Source organism: Rosa chinensis, chromosome 5 (assembly GCF_002994745.2).
Source record: "Rosa chinensis cultivar Old Blush chromosome 5, RchiOBHm-V2, whole genome shotgun sequence".
In the NCBI taxonomy this organism is placed as follows: Eukaryota; Viridiplantae; Streptophyta; class Magnoliopsida; order Rosales; family Rosaceae; genus Rosa; species Rosa chinensis.
In genome coordinates, this window is record NC_037092.1 from 81,048,710 (window position 1) to 81,066,571 (window position 17,862).

At 40.0% G+C, this 17,862-nt stretch overlaps 2 protein-coding genes across 5 annotated transcripts; both read right to left on the bottom strand.

The window, feature by feature from the left end:
- Positions 1-414: 414 nt before the first annotated feature.
- LOC112201742 (subtilisin-like protease SBT5.4) lies at positions 415-4,208 on the bottom strand. Of its 4 annotated transcripts, XM_024342653.2 has the most exons (11): positions 4,051-4,208; positions 3,841-3,950; positions 3,669-3,766; positions 3,417-3,581; positions 2,763-2,868; positions 2,147-2,681; positions 1,964-2,061; positions 1,622-1,873; positions 1,407-1,521; positions 1,087-1,300; positions 415-972 (listed from the first exon to the last, which is right to left on the bottom strand). In XM_024342653.2, exons 1-11 carry the CDS (start codon positions 4,135-4,137, stop codon positions 431-433), a joined length of 2,322 nt encoding a protein of 773 aa, XP_024198421.1. In that variant the 5' UTR covers positions 4,138-4,208; the 3' UTR covers positions 415-430. The 4 variants fall into 4 exon arrangements, with proteins under 4 accessions (XP_024198421.1, XP_024198422.1, XP_024198424.1 ...); XM_024342654.2 differs by lacking the exon at positions 3,841-3,950 and having other exon boundaries at positions 4,051-4,190; XM_024342656.2 differs by lacking the exon at positions 3,841-3,950 and having other exon boundaries at positions 3,417-3,588; positions 4,051-4,190.
- Positions 4,209-4,530: 322 nt separating this feature from the next.
- On the bottom strand, positions 4,531-8,344 carry LOC112164210 (subtilisin-like protease SBT5.3). The gene is made up of 11 exons (XM_024300439.2): positions 8,195-8,344; positions 7,997-8,106; positions 7,818-7,915; positions 7,521-7,688; positions 6,993-7,101; positions 6,323-6,878; positions 6,119-6,216; positions 5,796-6,041; positions 5,601-5,715; positions 5,309-5,522; positions 4,531-5,221 (listed from the first exon to the last, which is right to left on the bottom strand). The coding sequence occupies exons 1-11, from the start codon at positions 8,279-8,281 to the stop codon at positions 4,680-4,682; spliced, it is 2,343 nt and encodes a 780-aa protein (XP_024156207.1). The 5' UTR covers positions 8,282-8,344; the 3' UTR covers positions 4,531-4,679.
- Between the last annotated feature and the right edge of the window lie 9,518 nt (positions 8,345-17,862).

The window sequence follows — 17,862 nt, forward strand, 5'->3', positions numbered from 1 at the left end:
CTGCATGCTGCATCTGTCTACTAGTACCACAGGTGGAGATCATAATATGATTTTGAACGTACATTATGTACGTGTAGCTGTCTTTCGAGTTTCCATATCAAATGACCTGCTGGAAACCCAATCTAACAAGCATGACACCGAGGAGAAAGAGCTGTTTGGAACAATTGTACCACATGACAATTATCCAACGATCCCCATTGAATAGTACCTGTGAACGTAGATCTCAACACTGATGCTAGCTGCATCTGATTGAATGGGTGTCATCATCAAATGAGTGTAGAAATTGTGTCATTCTTGTGATACAGGAATCATAAAACAGGAAATTTTTTTTTTTCCTCCTTGATATTTTCATCCCTCCTAAGGCACACACCAATAATAATGAACTGACAGTAAATGCAGGGTTGCATTCAAACACAGCCAAAATTTGTTTCTAGTAGTGCTTCACTGCAAGAGGAATCTTTACATGGTGATTGCCATCTGACCACATCAACTCTCCAAATGCATACCCTCGAGGCTTACCCTTAACCTTAGCTTTGAATATAACTTTGAACTTTTTCACTTCACCAATACTCTCAAATTTCAAGCTTCTAGGTTTAACCAAAACCATTACTTCTGGTGGTGCCTTGAGGCACACTTTGTACGTGCCAGGTGATCCGACATTTGTAACTTTTCTTCTAGTAACGGTCACTAACTCTGCACCGATATTAGGAATTGCAATTGCTGGGTAGTTGAAGTCTCCTAGACTGAAAGACTTGGGACATTTGAAAGGTGGATTGGAGAATGATTTGATCATTGTTTCATTGTATCCTCGAGCACATAAGAAATTCAAGTAATCAAGTGTTGTTAGGTTATAAATTAACCCCGGGTCCATTGCGTTGTTTGGTTGAATGTGTCCTGCACCATAAGCAAATGGTGTTGCCTTCAAATAAGACGAGTCAAGCATCGGTTCATTGCTGTCATCTTGTGTTGTAGCTGCATATATAAGAAAACTTTGTGTAATGCTACATTGCTACGAAAAGATATGTAAGTGCTTGCTCTAAGAAAAAAATGGTTAAACGAAAATGACTAAGTGAAAATTTTACGCACCAGTTGTCATGATTGCAGATTTAATAGCTGCTGGGCTCCAATCTGGATGGAGTTTCCTCAGAAGCCCTGCAATTCCGGATACATGAGGGCATGCCATTGAAGTGCCGGTTTGAACATTAAAAGAAACCCGGCGAGTATCAGATAATTGATAAGTTGGCCCTGTTGCTTCAGTATAAGCAGCAATTATACTCACCCCTGGTGCAATGATATCAGGCTGAAATATGAAATGAAACTTTTCATGTACTATATTCTGTATGATAAATATTAGAGCAAGAAATCCATTTGTTCTGAATCAGAACCGAGAATATAATATGATTGACCTTAAAGATTGCCTGCTCCAGAAGATTAGGCCCCCTTGATGAAAATGGAGCTACAAGCGGAGCTGGCTTTGTTCCCAATTCAGTCTTTACTGGAGTAAGGTAAGCCACAGGAGTTCTGTTGTAAAAATAGAGTTATACTATATGTGAGTTACTAAGACATCAAATTTAACATAATCAAAGTTCAAACAGAGATCATTGGGTGAGAGATTAAAGACTTGGTAGATTTAATGTAATCAAAGACATGTTTGCCGTCGGTGTAATTGAGATGTGAAACAAGGAGCACATGAGGATCGGCTACAACATCGTTTCCACTTTGCTTATCATTAACCAAGATCATTCCTACAGCACCTGCAATATCAGCCTGCATGCTCTTCTCGGTTCTTTCATTATCGTTGTATTCTCGAACGCACACTAAAATCTTTCCTTTTACTTTCCTAGGATCGAGAGCTCCAACATTGCAAATTTCACTGTGAGTTAAGATAAAGTAAATTAGACATTGTCAATAACTCAATATCATATAACTTTGTAAAATTACTAAACTGTAGCATTGAGCTTACGCTTTTCCAGTGGATGCATCAGCATCTCTCGCATCTGCAGCACTGATCAACGGGTAAAACACTTCAAATGGTAAGCCTTTAGCTGAAAGGCTTGCTCCCTGACATAGTGGAAACGCAAACAAGTTGGTGCAACTCATCATGTCTAGTAAAGAAAATTGTACAGATAAATATGCAATGTGTTACCTTCAATTGCTTTTTGTTTCCGAGGACAACATAGCTTGTGAACTCTAGATCAATGGTGCTAGCACCAACTGTTACTAACCATGGCGACAAATTTAATACTGTCCCTGGATTTGGTCCAGAGTTTCCAGCTGCACTAACCACAACAATGCCATTTTTAACTGCATGGAAGGATCCTATTGAAATTGCATTGTTGAAAAACTCCTCTGTTCCTCCACCAAGAGACACAGAGATTACATCGACACCGTCACTCATTGCAGCATCAAAGGCAGCTAAGATGTCTGCCTCGAAGCACCCAACACCTTCAAATGGTGGCCAGCATACCTTATATGCAGCAACACGGGCTTGAGGAGAGCCACCCTTGGTGGTTCCATTGCCATTGCCAAAAACACTGACTCCAGGAACAAAGCCACCCGCAGCCGTGGATAGGGTATGTGATCCATGACCATCGTAGTCGCGAACAGTGGAATACGACGAGTTGAGAGGGCCGGCATACATGGCAAGACCATTATTAAAGAACCTAGTTCCAATCAGCTTTCTGCATTCAAAAATTAAATCCTACATGAATTGCTTTTTTCTAAAATGAAAAGTGGGATTTAGTGGATGGAAAAGAGTGGACCTGTTGCAATGAACTTGCTTTGTGTCATGTTGACAAGTTCCACGCCACTTGGAAGGGACAGGTCCCAGCCCTTCATCACTAAAGCTTTTGGATTCTGGCCAAACACCTAACACACCTTTAAAGTGTCAAACACGGATACTGAGGCCATAATATTAGTTAAATATATTTAATATAATGCGGTCTATAAGCTGAATGTGTAATGCTTTCTATTGAGAAAATTTATATGTTATGTTGTTAGATTGTTAATTTGTATTTATAGACATATTCTAATTAGTATCGAGATCACTAATTTAAATTGATAAAACCAATAACTTAACACGTGAAATTTATTTTATTTTATTTTTATTTTTATTTTTATTTTTATTTTTTGGATCGGTTGCAAAAACTAATTCAGTTTAGGTTGAGACTTGGCATTGGTGATATCATGATACCACAAATAAGAGCGTCGACGAATGTTATATATTATATTTATTTCAACTTTTCACTCGAACTGCTACTTACGCATTATTATGCTTCCATCACAATACTTGGTCAAGTCACAAAAACAACATAAGCTATCAACTTCGGGGTTTCATTCAAGTAAATCAAATCCCTCGAAAAGGAATTCCAAGTAATTGGTGCTATTAAACTCAAAAGGAAACATAGAGAACTCACCAGTATCTATGTTTGCAATTATTGTATCTTCGCCAAACCTTGCTTTCTTCCAAATGGAGTCTGAAGGAATAAGTCCATTTCTCTCTAATCCAAGAAAATTCCATGACCGGGTAGTTTGTAGCTTTCTTCCCTTGTTTAGGAAGACTGATATCACATTTGGATCCTCTGCATCCTCAAAATTTTTCAAAAACTTAATAAGATTAAGGAGAAAAGAGAAATATATGTATGTGTATATTGTTCAGTACTACTTACTAGCAATCTGAGCAGCTTCTTCCTCTTCAAGAATTGCAGCAAAACCATTAATGTGTCTAGTATAGGAGTAGAACATCACATCTTTGGCACTTTTATTGCTGTCAATGAAATTCAAAACGAATTAACATAAGGTTGAATAAAAATCACAACAGTTTAACTTTGCCTACATTACCTTCTCAAGAATGACCCCAGAAAATTGTAGTGAAAATTTCTGACAAAATCGAGATCAACAGATGATGGGCTTGGACCATGAGAATGTGCTCCTAAGTACACTATATATGGCTGAAGTACCATGTAGAAACAGAAACTATAAGAACTGAAAATCCATAGATGGTCATGAACCACATTCAACTAAATGAATCAAAACAGAAGCAAGCTTTACCTTTTTAATGGAAAGGGTAGGTGTCTGCAACAGAGAGAACAAAAGAGCTGATAATAATAGTAATGGAGGTAGAGATGAAAGCACCATTGCTGTGAAGCTTTGAATAGCTTCTGTGCTAAAAACTAGAAGGTTGACCACAAAGCTGGTTAAATGTCATTTCTTTGTATGACAGAATGTTGAATTATAACCTTACAAAATGTATGGCACTAATAACTAGGGAAAAAAAAAAAAGTAGATTCCCATACAAGAAAATGGTAGAGCACTTTTATGCTTTACTTTCTTGTTATCAAGTCCTATTCTCAGATAGCCATATACTAGCCATTAGAATCAGTACTCTTACTTTAAATAAAGGAGAAGATGCAATTATCAGCACTAGATAACAATTCTCAAATTTTGTTTTTTTGGGGAGGCAAGTAGTGATTTAGAAATAAAAATAAATGTAACTCCATAATAAATTGCAAGTAACCAATCATGAAAAACTATCAAATTTTTATTTAGTTTTTATTTATGTTGAATAGGACAAAAACAGACATATACAAAATAAATGACTAATCTCTACCTGCAATTTTTAATGGCTATCTAGCCAACAATAATAATAGTAAATAATTGATCGACGAAGTTTGTCATTTCTAGTGACGCATCACAGCAATAGGACTCCTCACAGTGTGCTTGCCATCCGACCATTTCAACTCTCCAAACACATAGTCTGGATTTTGAACCTTACCATCTGCCTTCAGCGTAACCTTGAATTCCTTCTCTTCACCAATGGACTTGAATTTCAACCTGCTAGGCTGAACCGAAACAGAAACTCTGGCTGGTGCACGAACATATGCTACATATGTGCCTGGAGTACCGACATTCTTCACTTTTCTAGAAATGGTAATTGGTTTGTCTTGGAGATCAGGAACAGCAATTGTAGGATAGTTTAAATCAGCAATAATGCTAGAGGTGTTGGAACATTTGTGTGGCTTGTCGGAAAATATTTTGAGAAGTGATGCATTGTATCCACGAGCACATAAGAAATTCAAGTAATCATCGGTAGTCACGTCATAGACAAGTCCCGGGTTTGCTGCGCGATTTGGATCAACATGGCCTGCACCATAGTCAAGTGGTGTAGCTGAGACCTTGGTTGAATCAAGAATTGACTCCCGTTTGTTGTCGCGTCTTCTCGCTGCAAAAGAAGGACAACAATGAAAAATTATTGGTACAAGTGTGACGAATCAGGTCATACAATATGAGATGATTAGGTTTCTTGTACCTGTGGTCAAGATTGCAGACTTAATAGCAGCGGGGCTCCATGACGGGTAAAGTGTTTTCAGAAGACCGACTATTCCAGATACATGAGGGCATGACATAGATGTTCCTGATTCTGTAATGTAAAGTGGACGACGCTTACCAATGTCCGAATCAGTTAGGAGAGGTGCTCCAGTATAAGCAGCAATTATATCCACTCCTGGTGCTGTGATATCAGGCTGATATATATGCAAACCAGAATGAGTTGGTTAATTACCTACTAAGAAATAAATTTTAAAAAAAATTTCGAAGAGTACCTTAAGGATTGATGGCTCAATGCTACTCGGTCCACGAGATGAGAATGAAGCCATAAATGGAGCCGGCTTTGTTCCTTCTACCGTCTTGACAGGAGTAACGTGACCAAAAGGGTTCCTGATGTATTCAAATCACATAAGCTAAGAAATCTACAGGTACAATTGTACAAAAGCAAAGTGAAAGGTCTAAAAATTTACTTGGTAGAATTCAGGTACTCAAAGACACGTTTTCCATCAGTGTAAGTCAGATGTGTAGCGGGGAGCTGATAAGGATCAGCCATAAGATCATCTCCACTTTGCTCATCGTTAACCAAAACCATTCCAACAGCGCCGGCAAGAGCAGCTACAACGGCTTTTTCAGTTCTCCCATTCTGCCCGCGGAGGCAGACCAAGATCTTCCCCTTCACCTTCTTTGGATCAAGGGTTCCATTCAAACATAGCAAGCTGCAGAAATTCAAGAAGAGATTTACAATACTGTAGATTACGCAGAACTAAATCATTAGCAAAATGGTAGTACTCACGAATCTTCAGGAAGCGAAGTAGCTGCATTAGCATTGGCTCCACTTATCACAGGATAAAACTTCTTATATGGCAAACTTCTGGAAGAAAGACTTTTTCCCTATCATGAAAAGTAGAAGTGTCACACTAGGGTGTCGATTTATTAATGTGGTCTCTCTAGCATTACTCGTAATGGGAAACATAAACAAGGGGTCAAATAGGAATACCTTTAGATGCTTCCCCTTTCCAAAGGATAAATAACTAGTGAACTCGCGATCAATCGTGCTAGCTCCAACTGTTAATATCCAGGGTGCCACATTAGTCACTGACCCTTGGGAAGGCCCTGAATTGCCAGCTGAGCAAACAACAACGATTCCATGCTTAGCCGCATGGAATGAACCTATTGCGATCCCATCCTCAAAAAACTCAACAGAATCACCACCAACGGACAGCGAAAGAACATCAACACCGTCACTGATTGCAGCATCAAAGGCGGCCATGATGTCTGCATTAGTACACCCTCCATCTGTATTGCCAAAGCTTGGCCAACATACTTTGTAAGCAGCCACGCGAGCTTTTGGGGATCCACCTTTAGCAGTGCCATTGCCATGACCAAAAACATTAGCCCCCGGCACATAACTGCCACCAGCTGTTGAAAGGGTGTGTGAGCCATGGCCTTCCTGGTCACGCGGTGACACCAGAATTTCTGGTGGAATGGTGGCATTATTGAGCCTGGCAGACTCCAAGAAGCCTTTGTTAAAGTACCTTGCTCCGATCAGCTTCCTGAATAAAGTGATATATGCCAATGATATTAACCAAATGAAGAAACTTGAAACATTAACATTCTTTTCACATTAATTAGGGTTTGGATGAAAACATCAAGACATGGAAACTGACCTGTTGCAACGAACTTTGTCTTTGGTGTCAAGTTGACAAGTTCCACGCCACTTGGATGGGATTGGTCCAAACCCTTCATCGCTAAAGCTCGGTGATTCCGGCCAGACACCTACAAGAAAAAATATTACAGAGAAAACAGTGTGTCAGACAAATTAGTATAGGCAATTAGAGAGTGAGAAAAGACATAATCATGAATCAGAAATTACAAGCAGTTCCCTAAAGGCCGTGTTCGGTTCATTATCATATATCTGATAAAAAAACGCTTATCTAGTCTTGTCAAGTCAAAGCAATCATAACTAACCACTGAAAACGGAGCAGAATTTTCAAATTATTTGAATTAATCAGAAGATAGTGTGTGAAAAAAAATGTTTGCACACATCAAATCAAATTTCAAAACAACATGCAGAATTTAAGAATACAGTTATCAAATAAACGAATAGCATGTAAATGATAAAATTTCTTTTAACTTTTTTTTTGTGTGCGCAAATTTTAAGATCAAGAATGAAGCAATTAACTGACTGAACTTACCAGTGTCAAGGTTTCCAATGATTGTATTTTCACCAAACTTAGCTTTCTTCCAAATCGATCCGTGACGAGGTACTCCATTTTGGTCTTCTAGTCCCATGAACTCCCATGAATGAGTTGTATGTAGTTTTAATTTTCTGTTTGGAAAAACAGACACAACACTTGGATCCTCTGAAATTTGAAAAGCAGAGAAAACCTAGTCAGAGAACCAGAACAGAGGAAACAGAACAAACTGTAAAAATAAAAAATAAAAAAAATAAAACTTATATTCATGAAAATACAAAGAGATTAAATTCCTACTTGCAATCTGTGAAGCCTCTTCTTCTTCTAAAACTGCAGCAAATCCATTGATCTCTCTAGTATATGAGTAAAACAATGCTTCTTGGGCCCTCTCATTGCTACTCGAAGAAATCGAAACACAGAATTAGACATGACAAAAACTACATAGCCTTGTAAAGAAGTTAAATGAAAATCCATACCTTCCCAAAACAGTTCCAAGCAGATTGTACTGAGAATTCGTTGCCGCTTCGAGTTCGACAGACGTAGGGTTCAAGCCATGGGAATGTGTTCCCAAGTACACAATGTAAGACTGAAACAGAGAATGATAAAAAGGGCATTAGTAAAACTCATAAACATTGCAGTTTCAATCTCAAATTCATAATTCTGTTAAGGCATGCCTGTTTGGCTGCATTGGCCGGCGTCTGAAACAGAGAGAGGAGAAGAAGAGATAGAAGAAAAAGAGGGAGACGTGAACAATGCTCCATTGATTTTCTTGGAATGTTAGAGTTGTGACAGAGGACTCTGCTTTCCCCTGTTTTTAAACCCTGATTTTGGAACCCAAATCAGTAACGTGTAGGGGAGTAAGTATATTCCCATTCTGATAGTAAATCCATTTAATCAGGTTTGAGTAATTTAAGCAACAAATCATTTACAGTTCATTGTAACATCTTTTTTATACCTAAGGAAAATACTTACATCCAAACCTAATGGATAGAGACTAGATTTGTACTTAAATGCTAAAATCACTACGATTTTGAGAAAGAAATCCCATCTTTTCATCCAATAATCATGTTATGCCTATCCTTAACCAATCTACCAATTTAGTTTTGACTAGCTAATTTGCATTCATTGTGTTTTAGAGAATTTTTCAGTTATGTTATTTGGCTAATATTTTGGTAATAACAACAGAGATCACATAGGATTTAGGAACTAATTAGGATTGTATTATGAGTAGTACTAGTATTGTATTAGGAACCTGACAGCTAATCATCTGCTATCCTCTAATTATTCGACTTGCCAAAAGGTTTGTATTATGAGTCTTTACTAGTATTGAGACTTAAGCATGCCGGACTAGGGCATAAATTATTCTAATTGATAATATTAGTCTGTATATCCTCCTTAAAAAATGGATCTAATTGCACTTCACGCTCCAAATTTTTGATAATTGAATCAATCTTTCTCGAGCAAAAGAGAGGATGCCTCGAGTTAAAAAAATCATCAAAATTGTAAACCAACTCAGGAAAACACGTTTTTAAGATGCATCTATCCAAAATCCGTCACATTGATTGTCGAAAATATTAATGTGCATTGCATCGATCCAACCCATTTTTTAGGAGTGCAATTGTTGAAGGACTTAAGTGTCCACATTATGTTTAGAGGTACTACAAAGTGATCAACTACTAAGAATAAACTGAAAGATAATAACAAATAAACACGAAAAGATAAACTCTCTGTCCTCTTTCTCGTTAACTCGTTTCATCAAATCATCATCTACGCATATATGTCCTAATTTCATTAAAAAGATTGACAGATATATGGTGAATCTACTAATTTTATCTTCGAAGGGTATTGAATCTAGTCCATCTAATTGAATCTGGTGCACTTTTCTTATTTAATTCTACTCTTCGTTCAGTATTTTTATCTATGTACGTTCATGTTTGGTATCAATCAAATATATAGTGTCTTTGGTTCATGTATCATCATAATTGATGGGTTAACCTGTTCAAGTATTCCTAATTCATGCAATATCGTTCTATGAGAACTGCATATAAACTCATGATCAAATGCAATGGGACTTCCAGAAGAAGGAGGAGGAGGCCGGGACGTTGCTTCATGCTTTAGGTGTTTTATATTTTGATTTCTCTTTGCACACTATGTAACTGGACTCTGTGCAACCGCTTTGAAACTAGCTGTATAATTGGTGGTTAATTTTTCTTCCTTCTGGATAAAACTTACATCCATGGTTTCTGGCTATACTCGGAAGAATTTGTTATCATAGTGCAAGTGAGCAAAGACTTGTTCTAGCTTCCTGTTTTTCATATAAAATTCGGTTTCATTCAAAATGGGCTATCGATCTAGTACTTTTACAGAAGTTGAGCACTCATGAACAACAGAAACTTGGAATATTAGATGATTAGAATGCAGCAATAATACGTGAATTTTGGTATATAAGGTTTTCTACGTCAATTACTTGATGCCTTATTTAGCCAAGAAGAGATTTATAAGAACCCTATGTCTCCCCCCCCAAAACAAGATCAAACATAACGCTTGAATTTTGGTATATATGGTTTTCTACGTCAATTACTTGATGCCTTATTTAGCCAAGAAGTGATTTAGAAGAACTCCATGTCTCCGCCCTAAACAAGATCTAACATAACACATTGTTGTGAACCTGCAAACCAATCAAGGAGTCCATTCCTTGGGGTGGGAGCTAGTCATACTCCAATTGATGAACTAAGAACATTATCGCGTTTGTTTTCATCCATCTTTACTCGCCAAAAGTTTTAGTCTATTTTAAGCTGCTGGTCTTTACTCTAATGAAGACCGAAAGTGAAGTGGCCAAATGAAAGGGTTTTTATCATCATTAGGGTCAAAACTTTCTTGCACCGCATAGAATGATACCCAATTTTTTAAAATGACCGAAGAGGTTGTTTGGCTCCAAAACCAGTTGGCGTGCAAATTGTCTCTTTTGAGCGTGTGCGCGGGCGTACCAGCACCGTGGGGTGCTGTCGTCGGGGGAGTCCCTTGACCTGACTTCTTCTTCAAGCGTTGTGGACGAGGAGAGCACCAACCTCGCCACAAGGTTCTTCTCTAACCTTCCGAGAAAGGACTTCTTGCCTTACGGATAAGGACTTTGGTTGTGATCTCTTCGCGTCACCGAATCGATACTCAACGCTGAAGGCTGAGCAGAGCAATCACTGGGAAGTTTGGAGAAAGCACGGGTTTTGCTAAAGCGTGACTTTAGCTTCGCTGGGTTGCGAGGGCGTTACCCTTGCTTCGCTGGTTGTATCGGTGGCAGTAGAACTGGCAGTCGGCTCGCGGAGAGACTAGGACTGGAAGTACGGTCGCCAGGTTGATCTGTTGATGCTGACAATCGGCTCTTGGAGAGACTAGGACTAGCGCGTAGTCACCGGGTTTCAATGAGGTTGAAGGTTTGCTCCGGGGCTTTGTAATCGCTGGGATTGATTGATTCGAGAGAGGTCTTTTTTGTTGTTCTGCTTTAGCCTCTATATATAGGCTACTCGTAGATTCTCCTTCCTAATAGGAATGAAATACTATATTTTAAGCCACAGTTATTGGCCTTGAATCAAATCAAAACTCTTAATAGTTTTGATATTATCGTAAGTACTAAAAGATTGACTCTGTCATAGCAATCTTTTAGGCAAAGTTAATTACCTTTTAGAGTCCTGGACGTAATCTTCCTCTTGGTCGCGAGATGTTGGATATGCACGTATATATGTTCATATATATCTTCGCGAGGTATCTTCGCGAGCAAGGCCTTCAACAGTCTTTAATTGCATGCATATATATATATGTGTAGCCCCGCGTAACCTTGATTCATGCATGGCTTTTGACCTTTTCTACGTCCATGATCCTTCCCTTAATTGAACCATGCATGAATCATCATATATATATATATATATATATATATATATATATATATATTCCTTATTAACCACAATCAAGCATGATTGCATGCTATCTCTCCCACCTCCAGCCATTCTCAATTGCATGGGAAAAGCATTGATTGGTGTGTGTGTGTGTATATATATATATATATATATATATATATATATATACATATTCCTTAGGGAAAAAGATACAAACAGTACCCAACCTATGACCCACTAGTAACTTCAGTACCCAAGTTTTCAAAACTATCACTTTAGTACCCAGGTTATCTAACCCGACCCAACTTTAGTACCTGGAGCCGTTAACTCAATAACGGCGTCTGACAAGTGGCATATATTGAAGGGTAATTTTGTCTTTTCATATTTAATTCATTATTTTTATACATTGTTTTTTTTTTTACCTCTTCTTCGCTCTCTCTCTCTCTCTCTCTCTATAACCATTATCAAAGACCAAAAAAAAAAAAAAAAACTCTTCCAGCAGCCCCGCGCCTCTTCCTCTCCAGCCCAGCCTCCTCCCCCCGCCGCAACCCCTGCCGCGAAGCCCCACAGCCAGCCAGACCAGCACACCAGGCCGAGCGCTGCCCAGCCTCGCCTTGCGCATCGCCTAGCCCCCCCCCCCCCCCCCCCCCCCCCCCCCCCACGCGTACATCTCCCTCCGCGCCTTGCGCCTCTCTTTCTTCCTCTCATTGAAACCCAGAAAACTGATGTTCTCTCTCCATCTCATTCCCATTCAAATCCAACAAACAAAGAAACATGTTATCAAGCAAAACCAAGAATTTGCATTAATTCAAAACATAGTACAACAAAACCCAGCAACTGGGTAGGAAATACAGAAACGGGGTACAAATTTTGACTGGAGGAGGCCAGAGATGCAGACATGAGATTGAGGTTCTGGAGGAGCAGATTGCGAATCACGAGGGGGATGTTGAGCCTACAATATCTGTGCTTAATGGGTTTGTGGCGTTTACAAGGTATTGCAGGTTCTTGCTTTTCAAATTCGAGGAAGATGAAGTGGGAGTGGGAGTTGGGAGTCAGAAGAAGTCGAGGAAGGGTTTGGGTGGTCTAGCTGAAGAACCGATTGGACGCTGGACAGCAGCAGAGTAGCCGAGCTGAAGAACCGATTGGACGCTGGTCTGGGTGTGTTGCAACGACGCCGGAGTTTGGTAACAACACCGGAACTGGGCAGCGTCGATCTGGAAGAGGAAGCCGACCGGTCTGGGTGGAAGAGGAAGCCCACCGATCTGGACAGCTTTGTAATGATACCGGCTGTGGGGCTTCGCGGCAGGGGTTGCGGCGGGGGGAGGAGGCTGGGCTGGAGAGGAAGAGGCGCGGGGCTGCTGGAAGAGTTTTTTTTTTTTTTTTGGTCTTTGATAATGGTTATAGAGAGAGAGAGAGAGAGAGAGAGAGAGCGAAGAAGAGGTAAAAAAAAAAAAACAATGTATAAAAATGATGAATTAAATATGAAAAGACAAAATTACCCTTCAATATATGCCACTTGTCAGACGCCGTTACTGAGTTAACGGCTCCAGGTACTAAAGTTGGGTCGGGTTAGATAACCTGGGTACTAAAGTGATAGTTTTGAAAACTTGGGTACTGAAGTTACTAGTGGGCCATAAGTTGGGTACTGTTTGTATCTTTTTCCCTATTCCTTATTAACCACAATCAAGCATGATTGCATGCTATCTCTCCCACGTCCAGCCATTCTCAATTGCATGGGAAAAGCATTGATTGGCTGGTGGCCCACGTTGATACTTCCTTAATTGAACCAACCAAAGACCTTAATTGCAGGATTGGTCTTGCATATGGGTAGAGAAGTATTTGCCATGTTTAATTGCTTGGGAAACTATATATATATATATATATATATATATATATATATATATATATATATATCTTCCTTGGCCTTCGCGAGTGAGATGATTGCTTGCATGGCTCGCGTAATCTCAGCCATATATGCAGCCTACATATTTATCTTCCCGTCTTGCACGATTTTGGTAATCAAGCAAACCACCGTTAATTATCAAATATTTTGATAATTACAAGTAAATCAAGGAATATTCAGATTTGCTTCGAGATTGCTTGATCTCCATGTAGGTTTTATTTAGCCTCTAAATAATATATTCCGAACTTGTCAGAAATATATAGCTTGGGCCACGGATATTGGCCCGGATTTCTTCGAGTCCCCCATGTCGGGAAAAAATGTTAATTTTGGGTTCAAACAGAGGTACCTAGATTTATAGAAATCGATCAACTTCATATCTCCATCCATGTTTTCCTCATATCTCCTTTAAAACTAGGGGTATATACGATATTTTCTTCAATTTTTAGTTGGAAATGACAATATTGCATCTATAACCCCAGCATTTTCTCGTTTATAAAAAAGCAGTTGGATCAATGGTCATTAAGCAATGGGACTGCATGAAAAGGAAAAACAGAATATGAAATAGCAGAGCCCTAGGGTTTCTGAGCAGAGCATGACGGCGGCACTTTATCGACCAACCCTCATCATGGGTTGCGCAATGCAGATCTTTGTGTCTGAGCAGTGGTGACAAGAGGGTCGGAACGTTCCAGCTTGTGTGTAGGTGGGGTAGATCTTGGCGGTCTGTGCTATGCTGTCGGATTAAGACGGATCAACATTGTTCTTGGGTTGATAAGGGGTGTCAGGTTCTGGTGATTGTATCGGCATGAGTGGGATCTGGTAGTGGGGATCCGGCCAAGTTTGATCTCCTTCAATCTAGGTTAGAGCCAATGAAGGTGATTGACTCGTTTGCAGGTGCTCGGAGAAGCTGTTTGGCTTGTGGCTTGAGTTCACCATGGTCAAGCTTGGCGTTGATCGCGGTTGGCCATCGGAGGGATGGACGACGACAGAGGCAACCTGGCCACTGGCAGTTAGGGTTGCTGTCCTCTTTGCTAGGGTTTGGGCTTGGGTTTAAACTTTGGTTGTTGGGCTCTATGTTGTGGGTAGTGGGGAGGGTGTCTTGCCACCCTCATTGATCACTTAACGATGGGAGTAGGCCTGGCCTAAGAGGTGGACATTCTTGGGCATTTGAACAGGTTTATAGTCCAGGACCAATTGTTTTCAGATCAAGACTGCTACGGGACTTGATAATTATCTGGAATAATGATTGGTGCTCTTCTTCAAGCAGCTTATGGATAAAGATTTGCTCCCATTTGTTTGCTAGGAAGTGATTATTTGTTAGTACCGTAATTGCGCGTCTGGCTAATGGGGATGCTAGTCAATGATTTTGCCCTAAAAGACACAGAGTTGTTCTTTTTTATGGGTTCGCTTTACAGAGCGGGCTCAAATTAACTTGTAATGAGTTTACATTACTTAGATAGGAGTTTGATCGTTACCTCGCCATTTTTCTGTCTTTTAAGTGTATGTTAAACTCTACCTTTTTGGTTAGTCATCTAATGCAATGAACATTTATTTCAAAAAAAAAAAAAGGGACTGCATGAAAATACAATAGTCCCGCGACTGGCCTCTTTCTCCGCTGCGGCGCTAATGGCACCACAAAATTGTAATTCAAATTCATAAACTTTGCAGAATTAGAATATGAAACTGAATAAAGAGATGCACAGATGCAAAATAAAACTCAGAAATTGAAGTGATTTGTGGTCAAAGAGGCTATCAACCATCTATAACGCAAATAAAACTTCTTCTATAGAATTAAAATATTTCATTCAATTTCAATTCCACCATCTTAGAAACAATTAAGGTTCGGGTGTTTTCACTTCAACTAGCCCATGTGTTGAGCAACATGATTTGAGCTGTATTCCGAGGGTCATCACGGATGAGGTGAACAGACAGCTCTCTGGTGAGTTTCTGGCTTCAGAAATCTTTCGTGCCCTAAAACAAATGCACCCATCCAAGGCTCTTGGGCCGGATGGGTTTTCACCAATTTTCTATCAGCAGTTTTGGGATGTAGTTGGGAGTGACGTGGTTGAGGCTATAAAATGTTTTCTGAACTCAGACGATCGTATGAAGGAGGTCAATTGTACGTGGGTTACTCTCATTCCGAAAGTTAAAACACCAGAGTTTGTGCATCAATTGAGGCCTATCAGCCTATGTAATGTGATATACAAGATTGGCTCCAAGGTATTGGCAAATAGGTTGAAACCCCTGCTTGATGGCATTATATCTCCTTATCAAAGCGCGTTTGTACCTGGGAGATTAATTTCTGATAATTCCCTACTGGCTTTTGAGATTTCACATTGTCTTAAACGAAGAAGAAGAGGACATGTGGGTTATAGTGCCTTGAAGCTGGATATGAGCAAAGCCTACGATAGAGTCGAATGGGCATTCCTTGAAGCTATGTTGGTGCAATTAGGGTTTTGTGGGGAATGGATAACATGGATCATGAGATGCGTTAAGACGGTGACATACTCTTTCATGGTGAATGGTGAGGTAATTGGGAACCTAGAACCTTCAAGGGGCCTCAGGCAGGGGGACGCCATCTCCCCTTACCTATTCCTGCTGTGCGCTGAGTTTCTATCGCCGCTTCTGGTTTTGGTTGAGCAGAACAATGATTTACAAGGTGTGAAAGTGTGTAAGAGGGCACCTCCAATTAGCCACCTTTTTTCCGCAGATGACTCATTCATCTTATTCAAATCAGGTTATAATGAGTGTGTGTTCTTGCGCGATATGTTCCTTTTTTATGAAAGGTTGACAGGGCAACGGATAAACTTTGAAAAAAGTTGTGTATCATTTAGTCTTAATGTACCTAGAAGCTTGCAAGACGGGCTTGCAGAAGTTTTGGGAGTGCAGAGAGTTGAAAAACATGATAAATATCTTGGCTTACCCACTGAGCTGAGTTACTTGAAGGAGGATGCTTTCAAGTTTTTAACTGAGAGAGTGAGGAAACGCACACAAGGATGGAGAGATAAAACCCTGAGCGGTTCCGGTAAGGAAGTGCTCATAAAATCTGTGATTCAGTCTATCCCGACATATGTAATGAGTTGTTTTGAGTTACCAAAACATTTGTGTGATGAGATGCATAGACTGATGGCTCGTTTTTGGTGGGGTGATCAAGGTGAGGAGAGGAAAATACACTGGGTGTCGTGGGAAAAGTTGTGCATCCCTAAGGCAGAAGGCGGACTAGGGTTCAGAGATATGAAGTTATTCAATAAAGCTCTACTGGCTAAGCAGGGTTGGAGATTAGTAAGAAAGCCAGAATCTCTACTTGCACGGGTACTCAAAGCCAAGTACTTTCCTGATACAGGTTTCATGCAAGCTGGTTTGAAGAAGGGGTCTTCATTTATGTGGAGAAGTATCTTTAAAGGTAGAGAGCTGTTGTGCAAGGGTTTAAGAGTTCAAGTTGGGAATGGAGAGGACACATTGGTATGGAAGGATCCTTGGATTCCTATGCCATATCATTTCAAACCTTTCACACCACCAATGGAAGGCACTGAGGAAATCAGAGTAGCAGAACTTATCGATGGAGAAAGTGGGGTGTGGGAGATTTGATTGCTGAATGAGTTGTTTACGGAGACTGAGGTTAATTATATTGCTCAAATTCCATTAAGTTTGAATGGGGGAGCAGATCGGTGGATATGGCATTTTGACAGGAAGGGAATGTACACTGTGAAAAATGGTTATCATGTCGCCAGAATAACGGAGCAAATGGATATGAGAGCGTCCTCTTCTGGGATGAATACAAGCAGCGAAACTATGTGGAAAAAACTATGGAAAGTGAACGTACCTCCAAAGGTACGCATGCATGCATGGAGGTTAGTTAAGGGGATAATACCAACAAAAGGTGCCCTAGCAAAAAAAGGGTTACTATTGGATATGAGGTGTCCTTTCTGTTTTGTGGAGTGGGAAGATGGCATGCATGTGTTCAAAACTTGTAGTGTGGTGAACATATTCTAGCAGTGCAGTCCTATTAAGTTATGCCCAGCAGTGCACCCAGCTCCAGACTTGGTAGAATGGTTTTATGACATGATTGATTTGCTGCATGGTGAGCATCTTGAGTTTTTCTTATTGTCTCTTTGGGCTATATGGAATGAAAGGAATAACCTTGTATGGAAAGGTGGATGCTTCATTCCAATGAATGTGGCCAAATGGATATGTACGTACCTTGATGAGTATAAGAAGCTCCATGCACGTTGTGCTAAGAAGAACAGAAGGCATGTTACCAAATGGAAGTGTCCACCAAGTGGACGACTTAAAGTTAACATTGATGGAAGCTTTAGAGCTGGAAATGGCTATGGTGGTATAGGAGTTATTGTCCGGGATGATCATGGAGATTGCGTAGCTGCGTTGGCTAGACCTCTCCCTTATGTACAGTCTGCGTTGCATGCTGAGGTGGAGTCACTCCGCGCCGGCTTTCTGGTAGCTATACATCAAGGTTGGGATGAGATTGAGGTAGAGTCAGATTGTGCTATGCTTGTAAATGCCCTTGATGGGGAGGAGGAGGAGTTGTCAGAGATAG